This window comes from Trichosurus vulpecula, chromosome 6 (genome assembly GCF_011100635.1).
Source record: "Trichosurus vulpecula isolate mTriVul1 chromosome 6, mTriVul1.pri, whole genome shotgun sequence".
Lineage (NCBI taxonomy): Eukaryota > Metazoa > Chordata > Mammalia > Diprotodontia > Phalangeridae > Trichosurus > Trichosurus vulpecula.
Window position 1 is genome coordinate 51906349 of NC_050578.1, and position 23486 is coordinate 51929834.

At 37.9% G+C, this 23486-nt stretch overlaps 1 protein-coding gene across 1 annotated transcript in view; it reads right to left on the bottom strand.

Moving 5' to 3' along the window:
• The window catches only part of ARHGEF38 (Rho guanine nucleotide exchange factor 38), a 136260-nt gene that overhangs the window by 94950 nt on the left and 17824 nt on the right, over nt 1-23486 (bottom strand). The window contains exon 2 of the mRNA XM_036764914.1: nt 16849-17036. Within this exon, the coding sequence (XP_036620809.1) occupies nt 16849-17036 (188 nt within the window). The remainder of the gene's footprint in view (nt 1-16848; nt 17037-23486) is intronic.

Genomic DNA, 23486 nt, shown 5'->3' on the forward strand with positions numbered 1-23486 from the left:
GAATACCAATGTAGCATGGCTTCTATGCCCAACTCAATTTAATCCAATATGACAGCAAACCATGTCTTTCCAGACAGCCACACACAGCAGCAGGGTCTCTCCTAAGGAATACTAGTAAGAACCAGCTCAGACCAATTACTCTGTCAGTACTTGAGGGGGAGGTCTACTAACTCTCATATACAAACATCATACAGTCTTCTCTTCTGTGATACTATGTACATGGAAACGCCCATTAACTGGTGTCTGTTAAGTTCAGAATTTGCAAAATTAAACATCAAATATATATATATATTATTAATTATGTATTATTATTAATAATATAACAATATTATTAATAATAATATTAAATTAACTGGTGTTTGTTAAGTTCAGAATTTACAAAATTAAACATCAAATATACATATATGATTAATTATGTATTATTATTAATAATAAAGTGATATTATTAATAATAATATAACTAAAGTTTATATGGCATCTACTATATACAAAGCTAGGAGGCAACTAGGTGGATGGAGTGCTGGGCCTCGAGTCAAGAAGACCTGAATTCAAATCCAGCCTCAGACACTTACTAGCTGTGTGACTCTGTACAAATCACTTAACTTCTGTTTGTCTTAATCCACTGGAGAAGGAAATGGCAAACCACTCTAGTATCTTCACCAAGAAAACCTCCATGGAGAGTATGGTCCACTGGGTCACAAGGAGTTGGACATGACTGAGCAATGACAATAAATGTGCCAAGCACTTTGTTAAGCACTTTACCACCATTATTTCATTTAATCTTCAGAACAATCCTGGGAGATTGGTGCTATTATTATCCCCATTTTACAGATGAAGAAACTGAGGCAAATAGCAGTTTATAGTACAACTTACTCCTGTATGGTTTGCTTTTGGGGCAGGTAGGTGCTGCAGTGGATAGAGTTCCAGACCTTAAGTTAGGAAGACTCATCTTCCCGAATTCAAATTCTGCCTCAGACAATTACTACCTGTGTGACCCTGGGCAAGTCACTTAACCCTGTCTGCCTTAGTTTCCTCATCTATAAAGTGAGCTGGAGAAGGAAATGGCAAATCAGCCCAGTATCTTTGCCAAGAAAACCCTAAATGGGGTCATGAAAAGTAGGACACAACTGAACAACAATGGTTTACTTTTAGTGTTTAACATTTCCCAGTTGAATTCTTCTCCAACTTGTAGAGACTCCTTTAACTAACAAAACTTTGCAAAAATGAGAAGTTTGAGGGTTTTTGTCGGTTCATTAAAGACTGTATCTTTATATCACTCAAGCTTGATGTGCAGGGTCTACTTGGGGGCCTTGTTCCACTCCAATAAGCATAGGCATTTTGACCTTCTCTGTTTCTGGCCTGGGTGGACTTCCTTAGGTGAGTCCATATCCATTCCCCACCATATTAATGAGATATGGCTTCACTCACTGCAGTTCAGTACTCCCAAATTCAAGTGGTCTGCCAACCTCTGCCTTCTTGGTAAATGGGATTATAGTCATCCATCAATATACTCAGCCTGAAAAGATTTTTTTAAGGTTGTGAAATGGGGAAATTAATTTGAGCTGCAGTTCATGAAAAGTTCCTATAGCTTACTGTCTCAGGTTAGAAAGTAGAAAAAGGGGAAGCAGGATTTCAGAAGCGCATCAATGATCCAAGTGAAACTGGTGAGTTAAAGGTGAAGATGTTTCAGGTAGAGTCACAGAATCACTGAGTGTCACAGTTGGAAAGAGCCTCATGAAAAGGGATCCCCTCTACAGCTCCCCTACTAAAGGTCATCGACATTCACTTGAAATCTTCTAGCCATGGCCCTTTCCATTTAGGAAGTTTTAATTGGCATCCAGATGAAATCTGCCTTGACAACTTCCTACTTTCATTGGGTTTTGTGCACCATGTATACACAGAAAATCTCTGAGGGATAGAACACCCCCTGCTTCCCAAATACAATATTCTACATGTGGTCAGATTAGGAAAGGGTACAGCAAGTTTGTCATCTCCTCCCTCTTTCTGAACCAGTGCAGTAGAAGACAACATTAAGATTTTCATTGTCGTGCCAGATTATAGTACGATTGTCATTGAGTCATTTCAGTCTCTTGTCTGACTCTTTGTGACTCCGTTTGGGGGTTTTCTTGGCAAAGACACTGGAGTGGTTTGCCATTTCCTTCTCCAGCTCATTTTCCAGATGAAGAAACTGAGAAAAACAGGGTTAAGTGACTTGCTCAGGGTCACACAGCTAGGAAGTATCTGAGACCATATTTGAACTCAGGAAGATGAGTCTTCCTGACTCTAAGCCAGCACTCTGTGCGTTATGGCATCACCTAGCTGCCCCATTAATGTCTTCCCCATTTTAGCGTGAGTCAATTGTTAGATAGCCATGCAATGGCAAGTTTGATTAGGGCCTTACCAAAATCATTTTCCAGGCCTAAATAATTAGTATATGAGTACCGTGAGAACAGTACTCTGATTATCATGAGTATTGTCAATTACAATACTGCTATTCTGTCAACCACCATGTTAGCTAATCCTCCCAGTTTTGTTCCACATTTAAATTGGGCAAATATGGCATTTTTATTTTTATCCATGTCATTAATAAAATTTTGTATAGCAGGGGTCTCGTGAAGCTCACAAAAGACTTTCTTCCAAATTGGCATTGACTTGCTAATGATTTTTCTTTGGGTCTGATCATTCAATCTTTTCCAAATCCATGTAACCTAATCTATATCTCTTCATAGAGTTCACAAACATAGCATGATGCTTTGTCCAACAAATGCTTTGGTATTGTATCCTCCCGGTAGAATGCAAACTTCTTGAGGGCAGGAATTGCTTCACTTTTTTATTTGTATCCTCAACACCAAAATATAGTATGCACCATAGCCATGAATAAGTTCTTGTTGATTGATTGATAAACGCAAAACAAATTATCCCCAAGAAAAGTAATTACTCTCACTGGGAATTGTGGAAGGCTTAACTGTATAGCCCCTGAATGCACATTGTCCACACCAAATTAATTTTCCAAGTAGGTCAGTCGGATGTGAGTTCCATGAGAACAGAAGCAGTACATCTAAATGTGCCTATATCTTATTTTTCTACTAGCCTGTAAGTTTCCTCAAGACAAGCACCATATTTTATGTAAACTGTGAATCCCTTTTAGCAATTTCCATAAAGTTCTGCCCTTAGTTGACACTTAAGAAATATTTGTTGAATTAAACTGGATAAAATTCAGTTATCCAGAAGGGCCATAAATCATCTTTCTCGGATACTTGTACTCTGCCCATCAAGATCTGGGGCTATGTAAGTAATAGAGAAATAGAAATTTATTTTTTAATCACATTCTTCTGTTTGTGGTTGAAAATGACCATGCAGATGAAGAAATCAAAGCTATCTATAGTCATATGAAAAATGCTCTAAATCACTATTGATTGGAGAAATGCAAATTAAGACAACTCTGAGGTACCACCTCATACCTATCAGATTGGCTAATATGACAGAAAATGATAAATGTTGAAGATGTGGGAAAATCGGGACCCTAATGCATTATTGAAGGTGTTGTTAACGGATCCAAACATTTTGGAGAGCAATTTGAAACTATACCCAAAGGGCAGTCAAAATATGCATACTCTTTGACCCAGCAATACCAAAACTAGGTATGTGTCCCAAAGAGATCATAAAAAAGGGAAAAGGAGCTACATGTACAAAAATATTTATAGCAGCTCTTTTTGTGGTAGCAAAGAATTGGAAATTATGGGGATGTCCATCAATTGTGGAATGACTGAATAAATTTTGAATAAATAAAATATGAATATAATGGAATACTATTGTGGTATGAGAAATGATAAGTAGATGGACTTCAGATAAACCTGGAAAGACATACATGAACTGATGCTGAGTGAAGTGAGTGGAACCAGAACACTATACATAGTAACAGCAATATTGTGCAATGACTAACTTTGACAGATTTATCCCTTCTCAGCAATATAATGATCCAAGACTCATGATGGAAAGTGCTATCCACATCCAGAGAAAGAACTAATGGAGTCTGAATGCACATCAAAGCATGCTATTTTTTACTTTTTTGTTGTTTTTTTCCCACAATTTTTTCCTTTTGCTCTGTTTCTTCTTTCACAACAGGACTAATGTGGAAATGTTTTACATTATAACCTATGTAACCACATGTATAACCATTATCAGATTGCTCACTGTCTTGGTGAGGGAGGAGGAAGGGAGAAAAATTTGGAACTGAAAATCTTTCAAAAAATGAATGTTAAAAATATTACATGTAGGGGCGGAGCCAAGATGGCAGCTGGAAAGCAAGGACTAGCGTGAGCTCCCCGCTGAGTCCCTCCAAAAACCTATAAAAAATGGCTCTGAACCAATTCTAGAACTGCAGAACCCACAAAACAGCAGAGGGAAGCAGGGCTCCAGCCCAGGACAGCCTGGATGGTCTCTGGGGGAGGTCTATCCCACACAGAGCTGGGAGCTGGGAGCTGGGAGCACAGCAAAGTCCAGTGTGAGTGGCGTGGACCAACCAGACCAGGAGCCGGGTGGAGCGGGCCCTAGCGACCTGAATCAGTGAGCTGCGGTACTTACCAGACTTCTCCACCCACAAACACAAAAGACAGCAGAGAAGGTTAGTGGGAAAAGCTGCGGGAGTGGAAGGAGTTTGTGTTCGAGTGGGGCAGCTACAGTTGCAGCTGCTTCTGGCCCCAGGCCCACCTGGTGGAAGGAATTAAGTGGCGGATCAGAGCAGGAGTGCACAGCCTGCTGAAGATCTAAGCCCAGTCCAGGTTGGGGGTTCTTGGGGTGCTGGTGTGACAGAGCTGGCGCATCCCCCCCAAATGTGGAACATAGAACTCTTTAGTTTACAAGCAGTCATACCCTGCTGAAAAACTCAAGGGTCAAGTTAGTTGGTTGGGAGTATGGCCAGGCAGCGAAAACGCACACAAATTCAGTCACAGACTTTGGATTCTTTCTTTGGTGACAAAGAAGACCAAAACATACAGCCTAAAGAAGTCAACAAAGTGCAAGAGCCTACACCAAAAGCCTCCAAGAAAAACATGAGCTGGTCCCAGGTCATGGAAGAGCTCAAAAAGGATTTGGAAAAGCAAGTCAGAGAAGTAGAGGAAAAATTGGGAAGAGAAATGAGAAGGATGTGAGAAAACCATGAAAAACAAGTCAATGACTTGCTAAAGGAGACCCAAAAAAATACTGAAAAATACACTGAAGAAAACAACACCTTAAAAAATAGACTAACTCAAATGGCAAAAGAGCTCCAAAAAGCCAATGAGGAGAAGAATGCCTTGAAAGGCAGAATTAGCCAAATGGAAAAGGAGGTCCAAAAGACCACTGAAGAAAATACTACCTTAAAAATTAGATTGGAGCAAGTGGAAGCTAGTGACTTTACGAGAAATTAAGATATTATAAAACAGATCCAAAGGAATGAAAAAAATGGAAGACAATATGAAATATCTCATTGGAAAAACCACTGACCTGGAAAATAGATCCAGGAGGGATAATTTAAAAATTATTGGACTACCTGAAAGCCATGATCAAAAAAAGAGCCTAGATATCATCTTTCAAGAAATTATCAAGGAGAACTGCCCTGATATTCTAGAGTCACTGGGCAAAATAGAAATTGAAAGAATCCATCGATAGCCTCCTCAAATAGATCCCAAAAAGAAATCTCCTAGGAATATTGTCACCAAATTCCAGAGCTCCCAGATCAAAGAGAAAATACGGCAAGCAGCCAGAAAGAAACAATTTGAGTATTGTGGAAACATAATCAGAATAACCCAAGATCTGGCAGCTTCTACATTAAGAGATCGAAGGGCTTGGAATACAATATTCCGGAGGTCAATGGAGCTAGGATTAAAACCTAGAATCACCTACCCAGCAAAACTGAGTATCATGCTCCAGGGCAAAATATGGACTTTCAATAAAATAGAGGACTTTCAAGCTTTCTCAATGAAAAAACCAGAGCTGAATAGAAAATTTGACTTTCAAACACAAGAATCAAGAGAAGCATGAAAAGGTAATCAAGAAAAAGAACAAGAAAAAGAAATTGCAAGGGACTTACTAAAGTTTAACTGTTTTGTTTACATTCCTACATGGAAAGATGACATGTATGACTCATGAGACCTCAGTATTAGGGTAGCTAAAGGGAATATGCACATATACATATATATATATATACACATATATATGTATATATATAAGTGAATGTGTATATATGTATATATGTGTGTGTGTGTGTATATATATATATATATGTAGAAAGAGAGAGAGAGCGGACACAGGGTGAGTTGAAGATGAAGGGAAGATATCTAAAAGAAATAAAATCAAATTAAGGGATGAGAGAGGAATATATTGAGAGAGGGAGATAGGGAGAGATAGAATGGGGTGGATTATCCCACATAAAGGGGGCAAGAGGAAGAAGTTCTGTGGGAGGAGGGGAGAGGGCAGGTGAGGGGGGAATGAGTGAATCTTGCTCTGATCAAATTTGGCCTGAGGAGGGAATACCATACATACTCAATTGGGTATCTTACCCCACAGGAAAGAAGAGGGAAGAAGATAAAAAAAGGGGGATGATGGAGGGGAGAGCAGATGGGGGTGGAGATAATCAAAAACAAACACTTTGGAAAGGGGACAGGGTCAAGGGAGAAAATTCAATAAAGGGGGATGGGTTGGGAAGGAGCAAAATATGGTTAGTCTTTCATAACATGAGTATTGTGGAAGGGTTATACATAATGATACACATGTGGCCTATGTTGAATTACTTGACTTCTTAGGGAGGGGGGTGGGAAGGGAAGAGGGGAGAGAATTTGGAACTCAAAAGTTTTAAAAACAGATGTTCAAAAACAACAAAAAAAAGTTTTTGCATGCAACTAGAAAATAAGATACACAGGCAATGGGGCATAGAAATTTATCTTGCCCTACAAGAAAGAAAGGGAAAAGGGAATGGGAAGGGAGTGGGGTGACAGAAGGGAGGGCTGACTGGGGAACAGGGCAACCAGAATATATGCCATCTTGGAGTGCGGGGGAGGGTAGAAATGGGGAGAAAATTTGTAATTCAAACTGTTGTGAAAATCAATGCTGAAAACTAAATATGTTAAATAAATAAATTTAAAATTAAAAAAATACAAAAAAATATTACATGTAATTGGAAAAAATAATATGCTATTAATTTTTAAAGGAAAATGACGATGCATAGTGATGCAAAATTACAAAGAATAGCATGGTCCCCAGAAAGAAACATAAGAAGATATCTTCTTCCATTCCTTTGAAGAAGTGGGAAGTCCACAGATAAGGAGTATTATATATATTTCCAGATTTTTTAAAAAAGTGGTTTTGACTATTTTATTCTTTTCTTCCTCTTTTCAATTCCTACATACCTGTAATTCTTATTACTAGGAAGGATAAGGTTAGTGAATCACTTGAGCTGGAAGGTTATAAATTGTAACAGGGCTCTCTGAGAGTGGGGAATGGGAGGAATGCAGGGGAAATTTAGGCAATGTAGAAACAAAAGGTATCATTGCAATTTATATTTTAGAAAGAAATACAAGAAGAAAATGATAATGCATTTAGTGTTAGCGTTTGTGTAGCATTTAATTTTTTTCATCTATTAGATTCCATATTTGAAAAGACTATTTTGTTTTTACTCCCATCAATAAAAATTTGTAGATAATTTTTTTTATTTTCAATCACAAGGACAATATTACAAACAAAATATTGTTCATATTGTTCTGAATATAAGGCACTAACTATGCACGCATTGTTATACTGCACTTATATTGCAGAATTAAATATCTACTAAATGTACACGGCAACATAGAGTCTTACATTTTCTCTTCATTTAAAATAAAAAGCTTATGGTCAGGGTAAGGGACAAGATCAGAGTCAGAGTGAGGATTCTATTAGTCTCTCTTGTTGCCTTCCCCCTTGTATGTGGAATCACTTTCAAACACAATCCAGCTAATCTGTCAGGATTTCCCTTTGTTCTTACTGACAATGTCAATGAGACAGAGCATGTCCTTAGCTTTGTCTGGATGGTACATATCCAGAACTTTTGAACATAGGAAAGATGATGCTAATTGAAAGAATCCACAGATCACCTCCACATAAAAATAAAACAAAACAAAAAATCAAAACCAAAACAAAACAAAACCTTATGCTGCAAACTCCAAGACACATAGTGGTTATATTGAACAATTCCAGTAACAAACAATAAAGTGCAAGAGATGAGGAGGAAAAACTTCAAAAGGAAAGGAAATTTGAATGACACAAGATTTGAATGACACAAGACTATTCAACACCCACCCTCCATAGATGGGAATAGATCTCATGTGTCCAAAATCTGCTGTCTCACAACATTGAAAGTTGTGACCAGCTTTTGTTATCATGCAGTATCATCCCTTGCAATAGTAGCCTTGAAGCATAAATAAATGCCCTATTAGTGAAATATAAGGGCTACTTTTTGTAGCATTGACAAGGTATTTGTAGAAGGGGCAGGAAATTAAAGTCTTTATGAAATCAAATATGTAGCACACAATAGTGGTCCAATCATTCATTATTCATCCATTCACTCATTCAAATTCCACCTCCCTCCTCCTCCACTCAGTGTTTATACTTTCTTGAATGGTTTCACAAAGGATCCAAATTTGGAAGGAATCCAGGAGCTCACTTAGTACATAAGGCATTAATATCCTCTATAACACCTCCAAAAAGCTAAACCTCTGTTTGAAGACCCACAGTGACAAGGAGCAAAACTGGGTATAATCCTTCAAGAGGAGAAATGGATATTTAATTAAATAGAGGACTTTCAAGCATTCCTAATGAAAAGACCAGAGCTGAATAGAAATTTTGACTTTCAAATACAAGACTCAGAAGAAGCATGAAAAGATAAACAGGAAATAGAAACCATAAGGGAATTTATAAGGTTAAACTGTTTAAGTTTCTATGGGGGAAGATGATATATGTAACTTCTAAGAATTTCATCATTATTTGGGTAGTTAGAGGGATTCTACATAGACAGAAGGCATGGGGTTGAGTTGACTATATTGGGATGATGTAAAACAAAATGGATTAGTGAGGAAGAAGAATGCACTGGGAGAAGAGGGAAAGGGAGGAAGAATGAGGAAAATCATCTCACATAAAGGAGGTGCCCAAGGAAGAGTTTTTACAATGGACAGAAAAATGCGGCAAGAGGCAACACTGAACCTCACTCTCACCTAAGTTGGTGAAAGAAAGAGAAAGAAATGTATATACACACTCAATTGAGTGTAGAAATCTATTTTACCCAACAAGAAAGTAGGGAGGAAGGGATAAGAGAAAGATGTGAGCTTGATAAAAGGGAGGGAAGATTTAAAAAAGGTAGCAGTCAGAAGCAAATAGACATTAAAGGAGGGACAAGATAAAAAGAGAGAGAAGAATAAAGAGAAGAAATATAAATAGAAGGAAATAGTATGGAGAGAAATGCACAATTAGTCATCATAATTATGAATGTGAATGGGATGAAGTCATCCATAAAATGGGCATAGATAATAGAATGCATTAAAAACCAGAATCTAATAATATATTGGAACAGAGAGAGACACACAGAAAATTAAAATAAGGGGTTGAAGCAGAATTTATTGTGCTTCAGCTGAAATAAAAAAGACATGGATAATAATCATGATCTCAGATAAAGCAAAATAAAAAATAGACCTAATTTTTAAAAGAGGTAAGCATGGAAACTACATCTTGCTAAAAGGCACCATAGACAATGAAGTAATATCAGTACTAAACATACATCCATGAAATGGCACAGCATCCAAATTCTTAAAGGAAATGTTAAATGAATCATAGGAGCAAATAGTAAAATTACACTGGTAAATGACCTCAACTTCACCCTCTCAGAAGTAGATAAATCTAGTCATAAAACAAATAAGAAAAAAGATAAGGAGATGATTAGATTAGAAAAGTTAGATATGATAGACTCTGGAAAAAATTTAATGGAAATTGAGAGGAATATATCTTTTTTCTCAGCCGTACTTGGTATCTTCACAAAGACTGACCATGTATTATGACATAAAATCCAACAACCAAATGCAGAAAAACAGAAATATAAAATACACCTTTTCAGATCAAAATACAATAAAAATTCCACCCATAAAATGACTGTGAAAGCATAGATTAAAAATTGATCAGAAACTAAATAACTTAACACTAAAGAATGAGTGTGTCAAAGAACCAACCATAAAAAAGAATTCATTAAAAAGAATGACAACAATGATGACATACCAAAATTTATGGGATGTAACCAAAACAGTACTCATGGGAAAATTTATATCTCTAAACACTTAAATCAATAAAAGAAAGAAAGGGCAGATCAATGAATTGGGCACATAACTGAAAAAATAGATAAAGAACAAATTTAAAAACCTTCAATTAAACACCAAAATGGAAATCTTAAAAATCAAAGGACAGATTAATAAAATTAAAAGTAAGAAAAAAAACTATTAAAACTATGAACTGGTTTTGTGAAAAAAAAACCCAATAAAATAGATAAACAATTGGTTAATTTTATTTTAAAAAGAAAGAAAACCAAATTACCAATATTTAAAATGAAAAAGGTGAATGCACCACTAATGAAGATGGAATTAAAGCAATTATGTTGTTATTTTGCCCAGTCATATGCCAGTAAATTTGATCATCTTAGTGAAATGAATGAATATTTGCAAAGATATAAATTGCCCAGATTAGCAGAAAAGGAAACAGAATATTTAAATAACGATATCTTAGAAAAAGAAATTGAACAAACCATCAATGAAGTCCCTAAAGAAAAAAAAATCCCCACAATCAGATAGCTTTACAAGTTAAATTACAAATATTTAAGGAACAATTAATCCCAATACTATATAAACTATTTGAAAAAAAAAATAAAGAAGGAGACCTGCCAAATTCTTTTTATGACACAAATATAGTTCTGATACCTAAACCAGGGAGAGCAAAAACAAAGAAAGAAAATCATAGACCAATTTTCCTAATGCAAATTGATGCAAAAATGTAAATAAAATACTAGCAAAGGGATTAGAGCAATATACCACAAAGATGATTACTATGACCAGGTGGGATTTATACCAGGAATACAGGACTGATTCATTATTAGGAACACTATCTGCAAAATTGACCATATCAATAACAACAAGAAGAAAAATCATATGATCATCTCAATAGATGCCGAAAAAGCCTTTGACAAAATATGACACCCATTCCTTTTAAAAACACTAGAAAGAAGGGCAGCTAGGTGGCACAGTGGATAGAGCCCCACCCTGGAGACAGGAGGACCTGAGTTCAAAAAAGCCCTCAGACACTTGACACTTACTAACTGTATGACCCTAGGCAAATCACTTAACCCCAACTGCCTTGCCAAAAAAACACAAAAACAAAAACACACTAGAGAGCACAGGAATAAATGAAGCTTTCCTTAAAATGATAATTAGTGTCTATCTTAATCCAAAAGTAAGCATTATCTCTAATGGGGATAAACCTGAAGTCTTCCTAATAACATTGGGGTGATCTACTACTATTATTCAATATTGTGTTAGAAATGCTAGCTATAGCAATAAGAGAAGAAAAAGAAATTGAAGGAATTAGAATAGGTAATGAGGAAACAAAACTATCCACTCTTTGCGGATGACATGATGGTACAGTTAAAGAATAGGTAATTCTGATTGTATTAAATTTAAAAGTTTTTACACAAACAAAACTAATGCAGCCAAAATTGGAAAGAAAATCCAAAACTAGGAAATCATTTTTATAGAAAATTTTCCCTGACAAAGGCTTCATTTCTCAAATATAGATGAACCCAAGCCAAATTTATAAAAAAAAAAAAAAGCCATTCGCTAGTTGATAAATGGTCAAAGGATGTGGACAGATAGTTTTCAGGGGGAAAAAAACCAAAGCTATCAATAATCATGTAAAAATGCTCTAAATCACTACTGATTTGAGAAATGCACATTAAAACAACTCTGAGATACCACCTCATACCTCTCAGATTGACTAACATGTCACAAAAGGAAAGTGACAAATGCTGGAGGACATGTGGCGAAATCAGGACACTAATGCATTGTTGAATGAATTGTAAACTAATCCAATCATTCTGGAAAACAATTTGGGACTATGCCCAAAGGGCTATAAAATTGTGCAAACACTTTGGCCCAGCAAAAATGCAAGTAGTGCTGTATCTCAAAGAGATCAGAGGAAAGGGAAAAAGACCCATTTGTATAAAAATATTTATAACAACTCTTTTTGTGGTGGCAAAGAATTGGAAATCAAGGGAATGCCTGTCAACTGGGGAACAGCTAAACAAGTTGTGGCATAGGATTGTGATGGAATACTATCGTGCTATAAGAAATGATGAGCAGAATGGTTTAAAAAAAACCTGGGAAGACTTATATGAACTGATGCAAAGTAAAGTGAGAAGCAACATTGTACATGGTAACAGCAACATTGTAAGGATAGTTAACTGTGGAAAAACTTAGCTACTCTGATCAAGACAATGACACAAGACAATTCCAAAGGACCCATGATGAGAAATGTTATCCACTTCCAGAGAGAGAACTCATGAATGCTGAGTGCACATTGAAGCATACTTTTCAAAAAATTTCTTCATTTTCTTGGTTTTTTTTGTGTGTTTTCTTTTGCAACATGGCTAATATGGAAATAGGTTTAGCATGGCTTCACATGTATAATCAATATCATACTGTTTGTCTTCTCATGGTATGGGGGAGTGTGGGGAGGGAGGGAGAGGATTTGGAACTCAAAACTTTTTTTAATGAATGTTAAAAAATTTTCTACATACAATTGGGAAATATTTAATGAAATAAAAAATTATTAGGAAAAAAAGAAAAAGAGAAAAAATCCTTTCTAATATTTTTAGATACCTATCATGTCCTCAATAAATCCTCTTCTCTCTAGGCTAATATCCCCACATTCTTCAACTAATTCTCATAGCCTCATAAATCTAGCGCTACAAGGGATCTCAAAGCCCATCTAGTTATAATCCCTTCATTTTGCCCATGAGGTAGCTGGGGCACAGAGAACTTAAGTTCCTTGCCCCAAACCATACAAGTACTAAGCTTCAGAGTTGGAATTTGAACCTAGCTCCCCTGACTCTGAGATCCTGGCTCTTTTCACTATGTATACTGCCTCATAATAATGCTCATATAACTTATAGTCATCCTTAACTCTTCCTTCCTCCTCACCCTTTCATATCCAATTAGTTGATAAATCTCATTAATCTAAGTCCATAACATACAACTTTCGCATCCCCTTCTCTGCCCTCATGCAGCCTCTACCATAATTCAGAGCTTCGCTGCCTCTCACTGGACTATGACAATAGTCTTCTATATAATCTTCCCTCCCAATCTATCCACTACATAGCTATCAAACTGATATTCCCAAAATGATCTGACTATGTTGCCCCTATTTTCAATAATCTTCAGGGTTTTCCTTTTGCTTCTAGGATAAAATATAAATTTCTCACTCTATATTTAAAACTCTCCAAAATCTGACTCTCACCTCTACAATCCAATTCCATCTTACCCTTCTTACTACCCTCTCCATTCCCACTGAACTGACCTATTGGCTGTTACCTGTACATAGCCTTCCAATATCCTATCTCCAAGACTACACAAATGGTCTACCATAGTTGGAATGCACTCTGTCCTCACCTCTACCTCAAAGGATTCCTAGCATCTTTCTGACCACAGCTTGGGTACAAGTTATTATACTTTCCCCCTAGTTATTAGCCTTCTCTTCCTCTGGAAATCACTTAGTATACTCTAAAATTTACTCAGCTGTGTACCTGTTGTAGCTCTCTGCTAGAATGGAAACTACTTGAGGGCAGTCTTCTCTTTTTTTTGTCTCTCTTATACCTAACACAGTGTCTTGTACATAGTAGGCACTTGGACATAAATGTTTGTTGAACTGAAATGAATTCCAGATGCCTTTATCATCCTCATCACTTTCCTCCAGAGGCATTCCATCTCATCAATGTTCTTCTAAAATGTCCTTTGTGGAGCAAAATACACCAAATATAGTCTAGACTAGAGTAGTGGAAAGTAAGACTTTTATTTCACTTCTATTAATAAAGCTAAGGATTTTAGATCTAGAGTTAGCAGGATTCTAGATATTCCAACCCTTTTATGTGTCTTGCCAAATGACACCCATATTGGAAGCCTCAGAGGTGGAACTGAACCCCTATCTTCTCAATAGAGCTATTGCTCTGTCCGCTATAACTTGCTACCTCTTCCTCTAGAATTAGCCATTTTTTGGTCTGTCTCACACTGCTCATTTGTATTCAGCTCATAACCCATTACAATCTGTAGGGTCTTTTTCAAATGCACAGCTTTCTAGCCATATGTCTCTCATCCTGTACATGGGCCGGTGATTTTTTTGAGCCCCCATCCAAGATTTGACACTCCTTGCTAATTAAACTTCAGGTTATGAGCTTCAACCTTCTGAGATCTTTTGGCATCTTAAATCTTAAATCTAATATATCTGTCTTAGTTTCATGTAATTTGAAAAATTAGGTACATGGTCTAGAGCAGTGGTGTCCAACTCAAATAGAAAAGAAGGCTATTAAACCACAAATAGGAATCCCTGGCTGCATATTGACTTAGTTTTATAATGTAATATCATCTATGTTTTATTATTTTAAAATTTGTTTTGTTAAATATTTCCCAGTTACATTTTAACCTGACTTGGACTACGCTTGGGGGTCTGTGTACTTAATACCTCTGTATTAGATGACACCTCAAACTTTTAAAAACCCCATTGATTCCCTAATTTTATTGGCAAAGTAAAGAAAAGCTCACAAAGACATTTTTAGGTAATTAGCAATCAAGCCAAAGAACAGTTTTTCATTATGGTTGTGACTTGGGCTACTACTATTTTTCTGTCATGTCCAGGTTTCAGGGATGTTTTATGACTCCCCACTTCTGCATTCTATTTTAAGCAGGGATTTGTTGAAAAATATCTAAGAGTAAAAATAAAACAAAATATGGGAAGGGACCAAGAAAGTGATAGAGGCGTAGTGATAGATTTGCCTGTAACTCAAAATTAGCTTAGGGCCAGCCTTAACAGAGAGAAAATCCTTAAACTATATTCAGTCTAAAATAGTCTTTGTTTAGGCTAAATCATCCTCAAGTTAGTGTTTAAAATTTAATTGAGTTTTCAACTCCTACTGAAACAAAAATTAATCTCGAGTATTACCTTTCTTCTCAGTTCTTGACCACTGCTGCTGAGATCATCTATTCCAGAGACTCTTAAGCTAAGGTTCATTTTTATATTTTAATAACTATTTTAATTATGAATTTTAAAATACTTTTCTGAAAAGGGGCTCATAGGCTTCACCATTATTCCAGAAGCGTGCTTGAACACAAAAACATTAAATTGTCTGAACCTCCTACATTACAAGATGAAGAAATAGAAGCTGAGAAAAAATGAGTGACTTTAAAGAGTCACAGAGCGAGTGACTGGCAGAAACAGAGCCCCTACAGCTAGGTGGTACAGTAGATGGAGTGTCGGACTTCTACTCAGGAAGACCTGAGTCTTCAGAAGTCCCTCTTCGGATACTTACTAGCTGTATCACCCAGGGTAAGTCATTTAACTGTATTTCAGCTTCATTTTCTTCATTTGTGAAATGGAAATAAATAATAACATCACCTACTTTGTGAAGCTCAAATGAGATAATATATGCAGTTGTTCCATCATGTCTGACTCTATGAGCCCATCTGGGGTTTTCTTGGCAAAGATACTGGAGTGGTTTGCTATTTCCTTCCCCAGCTCATTTAACAGATGAGGAAACTGAGGTAAACAGGGTTAAGTGACTTGTCCAGGGTCACACAGCTAGTATATGTCTGAGGCCAGACTTGAACTCAGGAAGATGCTTGACTCCAGGCCTGGCATTCTATGCACTGTGCCATCTGGCTGCCACAGCACTTTGCAAACCTTAAAGCATTATATAAAATACTATGACTATTCAGCACTATATAAGCATATGTAAAGCGCTATAGAAAACACAATTACTATTGCAGAAGAAAATGCAAACCAGTATCTTTGCCAAGAAAACCCCAAACGGGGTCAGGAAGAGTCAGACACGACTGAAAAATGACTGAACAACAAGAAATTACTAAGCAGTTAAGTGCTGGACTTGGAATCTGGAAGAACCGATTTCAAATCCAACCTCAGACGTCATGACTTGTCTTACTTACTTACTCTGAATTTCCACATCCATAAAATGGGGTTAATAATCATCGCACCCATCTTCCAGGCTTGTTGTGAGAATAAAATGAAATGATATTGTGCAAAGTGCTTGGCAAACCTTAGAGTGCCGTATAAATGTCACTATTACTGCTGTTATTGTGTAAATGAGTCTTCTGCCCCAATCTTAGGGCCCTCCGTGCAGATGATCCTCAAACCGAACTGTGGGCCTACAGGACCTCACACTACAGACAATCTGCCTGCATGATCTTACCAGTTTCATCAGAATTACAGAAGGGCATGGGGGTTGAGGACGAAGTCAAATTTCCTTTTCGGTAGGCTTCAAAAGTTCAGATTGCCCAAATAAAGGCTCTTTGAAAAAAGGAAACTTGAGGTTTACACAGTTAGCGTTATGATTTTGGGACAAAGGCCTGTGTGCAAACAGACACTCTAGGGGAGGCCACATAGAGAACCAGGGACCGGTATCCCCACCCCCACCTCCCCAGATGCAGGGGCTGATGCACTTGGGCTCTTCCTTTTCACTCTGACAGTGATCCTATTTAGGATCTGGAGGGAAAAAAATTGACAACAAAAGAAGAGACCTTTTACCTGCTTATTTTTCAGGGGCTGAACTACCTCCCTAATGCATAGCTCCAGGTCATTGAGATAGTCCTTTTCCGTCTGTATCAGTTCCTTGATGATGTTCGACCTCTTTGCCATCATTTTCCTTATCTGCTGCTGTTCATCCTGGGCTGTGGGCCCAGGTGCGGAGGCCTCAGCTTGTGGTGTCATCTTTTCTGTTAAATTAAAAAATGTAGCAATAAGACCTTCCGTGGAGGGCTCGATGCCTTTTATCTTTCCCATTCATTGCTAACAATGCATCTCCTGGATTATTCATAGCAATGAAACAAGTTTGGGGCATCTCACAGATGTGTTCCTAGGCATTGATTTGCTGCCATTCCTGCCAGGCCCTGACACTGAGCAGCTATGAAGGAGGATTGAGGGGTGGGGGAGGCTGGTGGTAACAATGGGGAGCTTCACAAAGATGCGAAGAGTGAAGGCATTAGTACCTGCCCATGATAAAAATAGTCCCTGGCTAGTTCTCACTTTCTGATCACCACACGTTCCCTAGCTGGCTCCACAATAGGTGAAAACTATGTTCTAGAACCCCACCTGATTTGTTGGTCTTGCTTATCTTTAAATTAAGGGTAACTTGCTTTAATAAAGCTAAAAATTCCAGATCATGTTTCTCTATGGTATTGAGGTGGATTGTTCCCTAGCTTTGCTAGGAAATATCCCATTGATAGGATGAAAAACCAGACTACGTTGTCAAACCTTCTTTAACTTAATTTACACTTATTGAGGGCCCAGAGGTTTCTAGGCATTGGCCTGGGGTGGATTCCATCAGTCTCCTAGCACAGAAACTAGACCCTTAATGCATCTGGCCTCAGACCCTGGGCAAGTCACTTATCCTCTGTATTCTTGAGTTTTCTAAATGGTAGAATGAGGATAAGCATAGCTTATTATTTTGAGGATTGAATGAGATAATAATCATAAAGCCCTGTAAATTTGTAAAGTTGGTGTTTAATAAATGTGGGTTTCCTTCCTACAGTAGAAAGTGCACTGGCTTTGGAGTTAGGGGACTTACCTTCCAAAACCACTCTTTTCTTTTTTTCGTTTCTTTTTTTTTATTCTAAGCTACCCTTTTCACTTAATATTTGTGTGACCTCAAGCAAGTTCACTTAACGTCTCCAGGATTTGGTTTCTTCATCTATTGAATGAAAATGACCTCTGAGTTCTTTTCATAAAATAAGTCTATGATTCTTATGATCTATGATCTTTGTGTTCTATCTCCTAAATTTAGAAATGACAGTTAAACTGCAAAGGTTTGCAGAAATTGGAAAAAGCAGCCTGATTTCTAATTGTAGTGGAAAGAAAGGAGAGGATTAAGGAGCACTGAAAGTCAAGTGAATTGACCCAAGTCATGCAGTAGTGTCAGAGGTGGGATTGATGGGGTGCTTGGGTGCCTGTGCTTGGACCCCAGTTCCAAAATCATATCTCTTCCTAGCCTCAAAACACTGTCCCTAGCAGTTTCTCTCCAGCCCAAGGACAGCATGCCCTAGCAAAACATTTATCTCTCTTCCTGATACAGTGGCCAGCTGTACCTATAGAATTTATTAGTTTGAACCAGCTGTCTACTGGCTGAACTGGCTGTGTCCTGGGTCATAGAGATATTTACTACTCACTGACCTATCATATGCATGCTAGACCTAGACATATGTATACTCCCTTACATTTATCTTGTCTAACAAGACATTGACGGAAGCAGCCTGGCTATTTCCCAGTCAGTCCTGACCACTAGTTGACCTAGTGATGTTTCAGGCCTACACCTCTGCGTAGCCCCTCTTTCAGCTATTTCCCAGTGAACTCTGGGTGTGATACCTGCGCAGTAGATACAAAAAGTGCATGTTCCTTTACGAACTGAGCATTCCTTAACCACTCCCTAATCCCACCCTGAATCACCTAATTAACATATTTGGCACATGTTTTACTAAAGTTTAACCTATATGAACTTTACCTGCACCCCTGTAAGGTTGCAGTTTCCCTAAGAACTCTTGCCCACTGAAAAGCATAATAAATATTTGCCACTTTGACTTAAAGAATGCTTGAGATCATAAATTCATTCCAGATGACCCCGATCCCCTCCAGTACTCGGTTCCTTGGGGGGTACTCCCCCTCAACTATGCTGTCTGGGAACTCCAGTCTTGGGGTTTCTGTATTCCTGGACTTCATCCCAACCTCAACAGGATTGGAACCTAGCTCCTCTGAGGGAAGTCTAAGGCCAGTGCTTTTTCAACCACACTGTTCTGGTAATGGGTTTGTGTTTATCCTTCCCTTTTCTTTCATTTAGACTTTTTTCCAACCTTGTGTTTCTGAGTTGCCTGGTCAAAGTTAAGAGTGACATCTGCAGCCACCAAATAGGACTGCTCTTGGGGCTTTCCAGATCTTTCTCTCTTTCTCTCTGCAAACCCTGCCATTGTCTAAGACCAGGGCTGTCCAAAATGCAGCCTGGAGGTGGTGTGACATATGTGGCCCACCCACAAGCATTGAAATTTACATAAATGCTTTATTAAATGGAGCCAAGCTACCACAGAGCTCTCACTAAAGTGGCAAATCAAAATATATTATCTATTGTTTCAATAAAAACCTAAGGTTGGACAGCCCTGGTCTAAGACCTTTAAGTAGGAACCAGGGTACACACGTATCACCTCGGAAAGTAGTTTGGGAAGATGGTCACACTGCTTCCAGTCTCTCCCTTCCACTTTCTCCTCCCAGCCATCCTTCACAAAGCCACCAAAATAATCTTAAAACACAACCCTGGCCATGTCATTACCCTGTTCAAAAACAGGCAGTAGCTCCCTATTGCTTCTGGGTTAAATACAGACACCTTGTCCCGGCATTGAAGACCCTCTACATTATCATCTCCTTCAAAGACTTTCTCTTCCAGCCTAACTGGTCTTGGGACTGCGGCCCCAGTTATGCTGGGTCATGTTTTATTTCCATGCTTTTGCACAGGCTCTCCTATAGAAAAATAATTTGAGACAAGCTCCAATTATTCAGAGATTGATTTTTCCGTACAGAAGATCATTCAGACTCTTTAATTTGTCTTCCTTCTTGCTTTACTTGCATGACTCTAGGTTTTTTATCCATTCATTCATTCTTTTTTGTTGTTCATTTATTTTACTGTTCCTTACCTTCAACTTTGTTACTGAGCAAGTGAAATCCAAGTAATTTTTGAGACTTTTGAATCATCTGTAGATTTTAGTTCTCCCTGTTCTCGCTCTCCCACATTACCATGAATGATTGAGCATATATTGAATTCCTGCAGCTGGATCCAAGTCCCCAGGAGTACTGCCTGGGGAAGAGCTTTGGTCAATGTTTATGCAGTACAAAACTTGTGACACATGGTGAGGGAAGCGTACTGTTTAAAATTGTTCTGTTCTGCAATGTTGAAAATACATTTTAAATATTCGATAAAAGAAAAAAAAAGATTTGGCCCCTTTAAGAAAAAATGTGATTTATATGGATTTATTGTGGTTTGTCCTTCTTCTAGAAGAGGACCATGACATCACAAAGAGGATGCCATGACTTGCAAGTGAATTGGATTAAAGTGAGGGAGGGCTATGTAAAGTCACCAGTCTCACTTTCTCCTCCAGAGCCATCTGGGTCTAGTGGCAAGATATGGATCAGGATGCCTGGAGATGGCCCCATTAGGAAGGGGGAGAGAGGGAGAAAAGAATAGAATTTGAAACTCAAAACTTTCAAAAGTGAATTTTAAAAATTGTTTTACATGTGATTGAAGAAAAAATAAAATATTACTTTAAAAAAGAAAGAAAGAAAGCCCCTGAAGCCAGAACTCCTCTTTGCCATGGTTAGCTGACTGGAACCAGTTATAGAAAGTCTACACATTCTCTACAGTCTCTCCAGGGCACTTCTCTTAGACATCACTTTCTGGACCAATTCACTCGCCCTAAAAATGAGGAAAGGAGGGTCTATGAGAGCGAAATTACTTGCCCCAATCATAAAGCATGATAATACACAGGATCATGTAACTGAAAGGGACCTTAGAAGCCACTGAGTCCAGCCCATTTATTTTAAAAATGAGAGAACCGAAATTGAGCTGAGAAGGGACAACTCGATGGTTACACAGCTGGTGTCACATGCACTGGTATGATTTGAATTCAGGCCTTCCTGACTCTAAGTCCAGTATTCTAGCCATGATGCCACATAGCCTTTCTGTTGCTGAGCTCAGACTAGAACCTAGGTTTTCTTGTTTGGGTTTGAGTTCTCTTTCCTCTGTGAGTACTATTTTTTTTCTTTTTAATTTTCATTGATATTTTTTGCTCCTTATAACTGATAATTCAAAGAACTGGTTAAAAGGGACCTTTAAAATGATCTATTCCAGTGCCTTCATTTTACAGAAGAGAAAACTGAGACCTCAGACTTAGGGTTTTTCAGAGCTAGAAGGGATCTCAGTAGCAGTCTGGTCCATTCACATATAAAAGGACCCCAGTAATAACCTTCCCAACAAGTAGTCATCCAACTTTCACTTGCAAACCTCCAATAGGGAGGGGGAACACCCTACTTGCTGAGGAGTCCCCTTCATTTTGGCAGCTGTAATAGTAAGTTTTTCTTGACGTTAGGCATAAATCTCTTGACATTAGGCATAAATCTCTGTCTTTGAGACTTCCATCTATTGTTCCCAGTTCTACTCTCCCAGGCCTAGTGGGACAAATCTAATTCCTCCTCCAAATGATAGTCCTTGAAATACAAAGCACAACCCAGAAAGAAAGAAAGAAAGAAAGAAAGAAAGAAAGAAAGAAAGAAAGAAAGAAAGAAAGAAAGAAAGAAAGAAAGAAAAAAGGAGGAAGGAAGGAAGGAAAGAAAGAAGGAAAGAGGAAAGGAAGAAGGAAGGAAGAAGGAAGGAAGAAAAGAAAGAAAGAAAGGAAAGAAGAACAAAAGAAAGGAAGGAAGGAAGGAGAATGGAAGGAAGGAAGAAAGAAAGAAAGAAAGAAAGAAAGAAAGAAAGAAAGAAAGAAAGAAAGGAGGAAGGAAATGAAGGAAGGAAGGAAGGAAGGAAGGAAGGAAGGAAGGAAGGAAGGAAGGAAGAAAGGAAGAAAGAAAGAAAAAGAATTAAAGACAAACCATTATTACAAATATGCATAGTCAAGTGAATTAGGCACATCCAAAAATATATATCTCAATACTCCAGCTGTGGTCTTACTAGGGTAAAGTACATGAGGTATATCATCTCCTTATTTCTCTAAGCTCTGCCTCTCCTGAGGCAGCCAAAGATGACTTTAGACTTTTTGGCCACCATATTACTGTAATGACTCATTACACTTAGAGTCTTATAAAACCCTCAAATTTTTGTTAAACAAACTGCTATTTAGTCATTCCTCCTTATCTTGTACATATATGAAGTTAATCTTTTATAACCTATGTATATGGCTTAACTTTATACCTGTTGAATTTTATCTTTTATTTTCGAAGTTTAATTTTTTATATTAAAAAAATAAATTTTTCTCTCCTTCCCATTCTCCCACCCATTTAAAAAAAAAAAAGAAAAAGAAAACCTTTGCAACAAATAGTCAGAGTCAAAACAAATCCCCTGTTGGCCATGTCCAAACATGTATATCTGCATCTGAGCCCTGGGACCATCAGGAAGTAGGTAACCTGCTTCATCATTGGTCCTCTGGAATCATAGTTGGTCATTTTGTTAATCAGAGAGTTCTTAAGTCTTCATCAAATTTTATTTTATTAGATTTAGCTCAATGTTCTGACCAGAGGTGGGGAACCTGAAGCCTTGAGGCCACATGCAGCCTTGTAGGTCCTTGGGTGTGACCTTTTGACTAAGTCCAAGTTTTACAGGACAAATCCTTTATTAAGGGGATTTGTTCTATGAAGTTTGGATTCAGTCAAAGGGCCATACTTGAGGACCTAGAGGGCCACATGTGGTCTTGAGGCCACAGGTTTCCCATGCCTGTATCTAAACTGTCAAGTTTTTTTGTATCCTGTCTCTGTTGTTCAGTGTGTTAGGTATCACTACTCACTTTGTGTCATCTGCAAATGTTATAAGCATGCCCTGGCTGCCTTTATCCACATCATTGATAGAGAGAGGGATAGAGATAGGGACTTCATTAGTCTAGGGGATTCTCAGGAGAGGAAACTCCTTCTGCCAGTGCAGGGTTGCACCTAACCAGTGATTTGTAGTCTTAGAGAGGAGAGAGTTCCCTAGAGAAATAAGGGATGAAGTGACTTACTCAGAGTCATACAGCCACTAAATGTCAGAAGTGGGACTTGAACCCAGATTCCCCAGCTTTGAGGCTTGCTCTATCTACTGTGCTGAGGCTGCCTCTTACATCATTAATAAAAATGTTAATTAACATACAGCCAAACACAAATCCCTGGAGAATGCTATTAGAGACTTCCTGCCAAGTTGAGCCTGCACTGATAAGTGCAGAAATCTGGAATTCTCCCTAGTTTGAGAGTTTGTGCTCTAGGATCAGTAAAATAATAATCATTATTATCATAATTATGATTACTTGTAATAATCATAATCACCAATAACAATAGCCTTTACATAGCACTTTAAAGTTTGCAAAGCACTTTAAAATATTAACTCATTTTATCCATACAACAAACCTTGGAAGTAGGTGCTACTATTCCTCCCATTTTAGAGACAA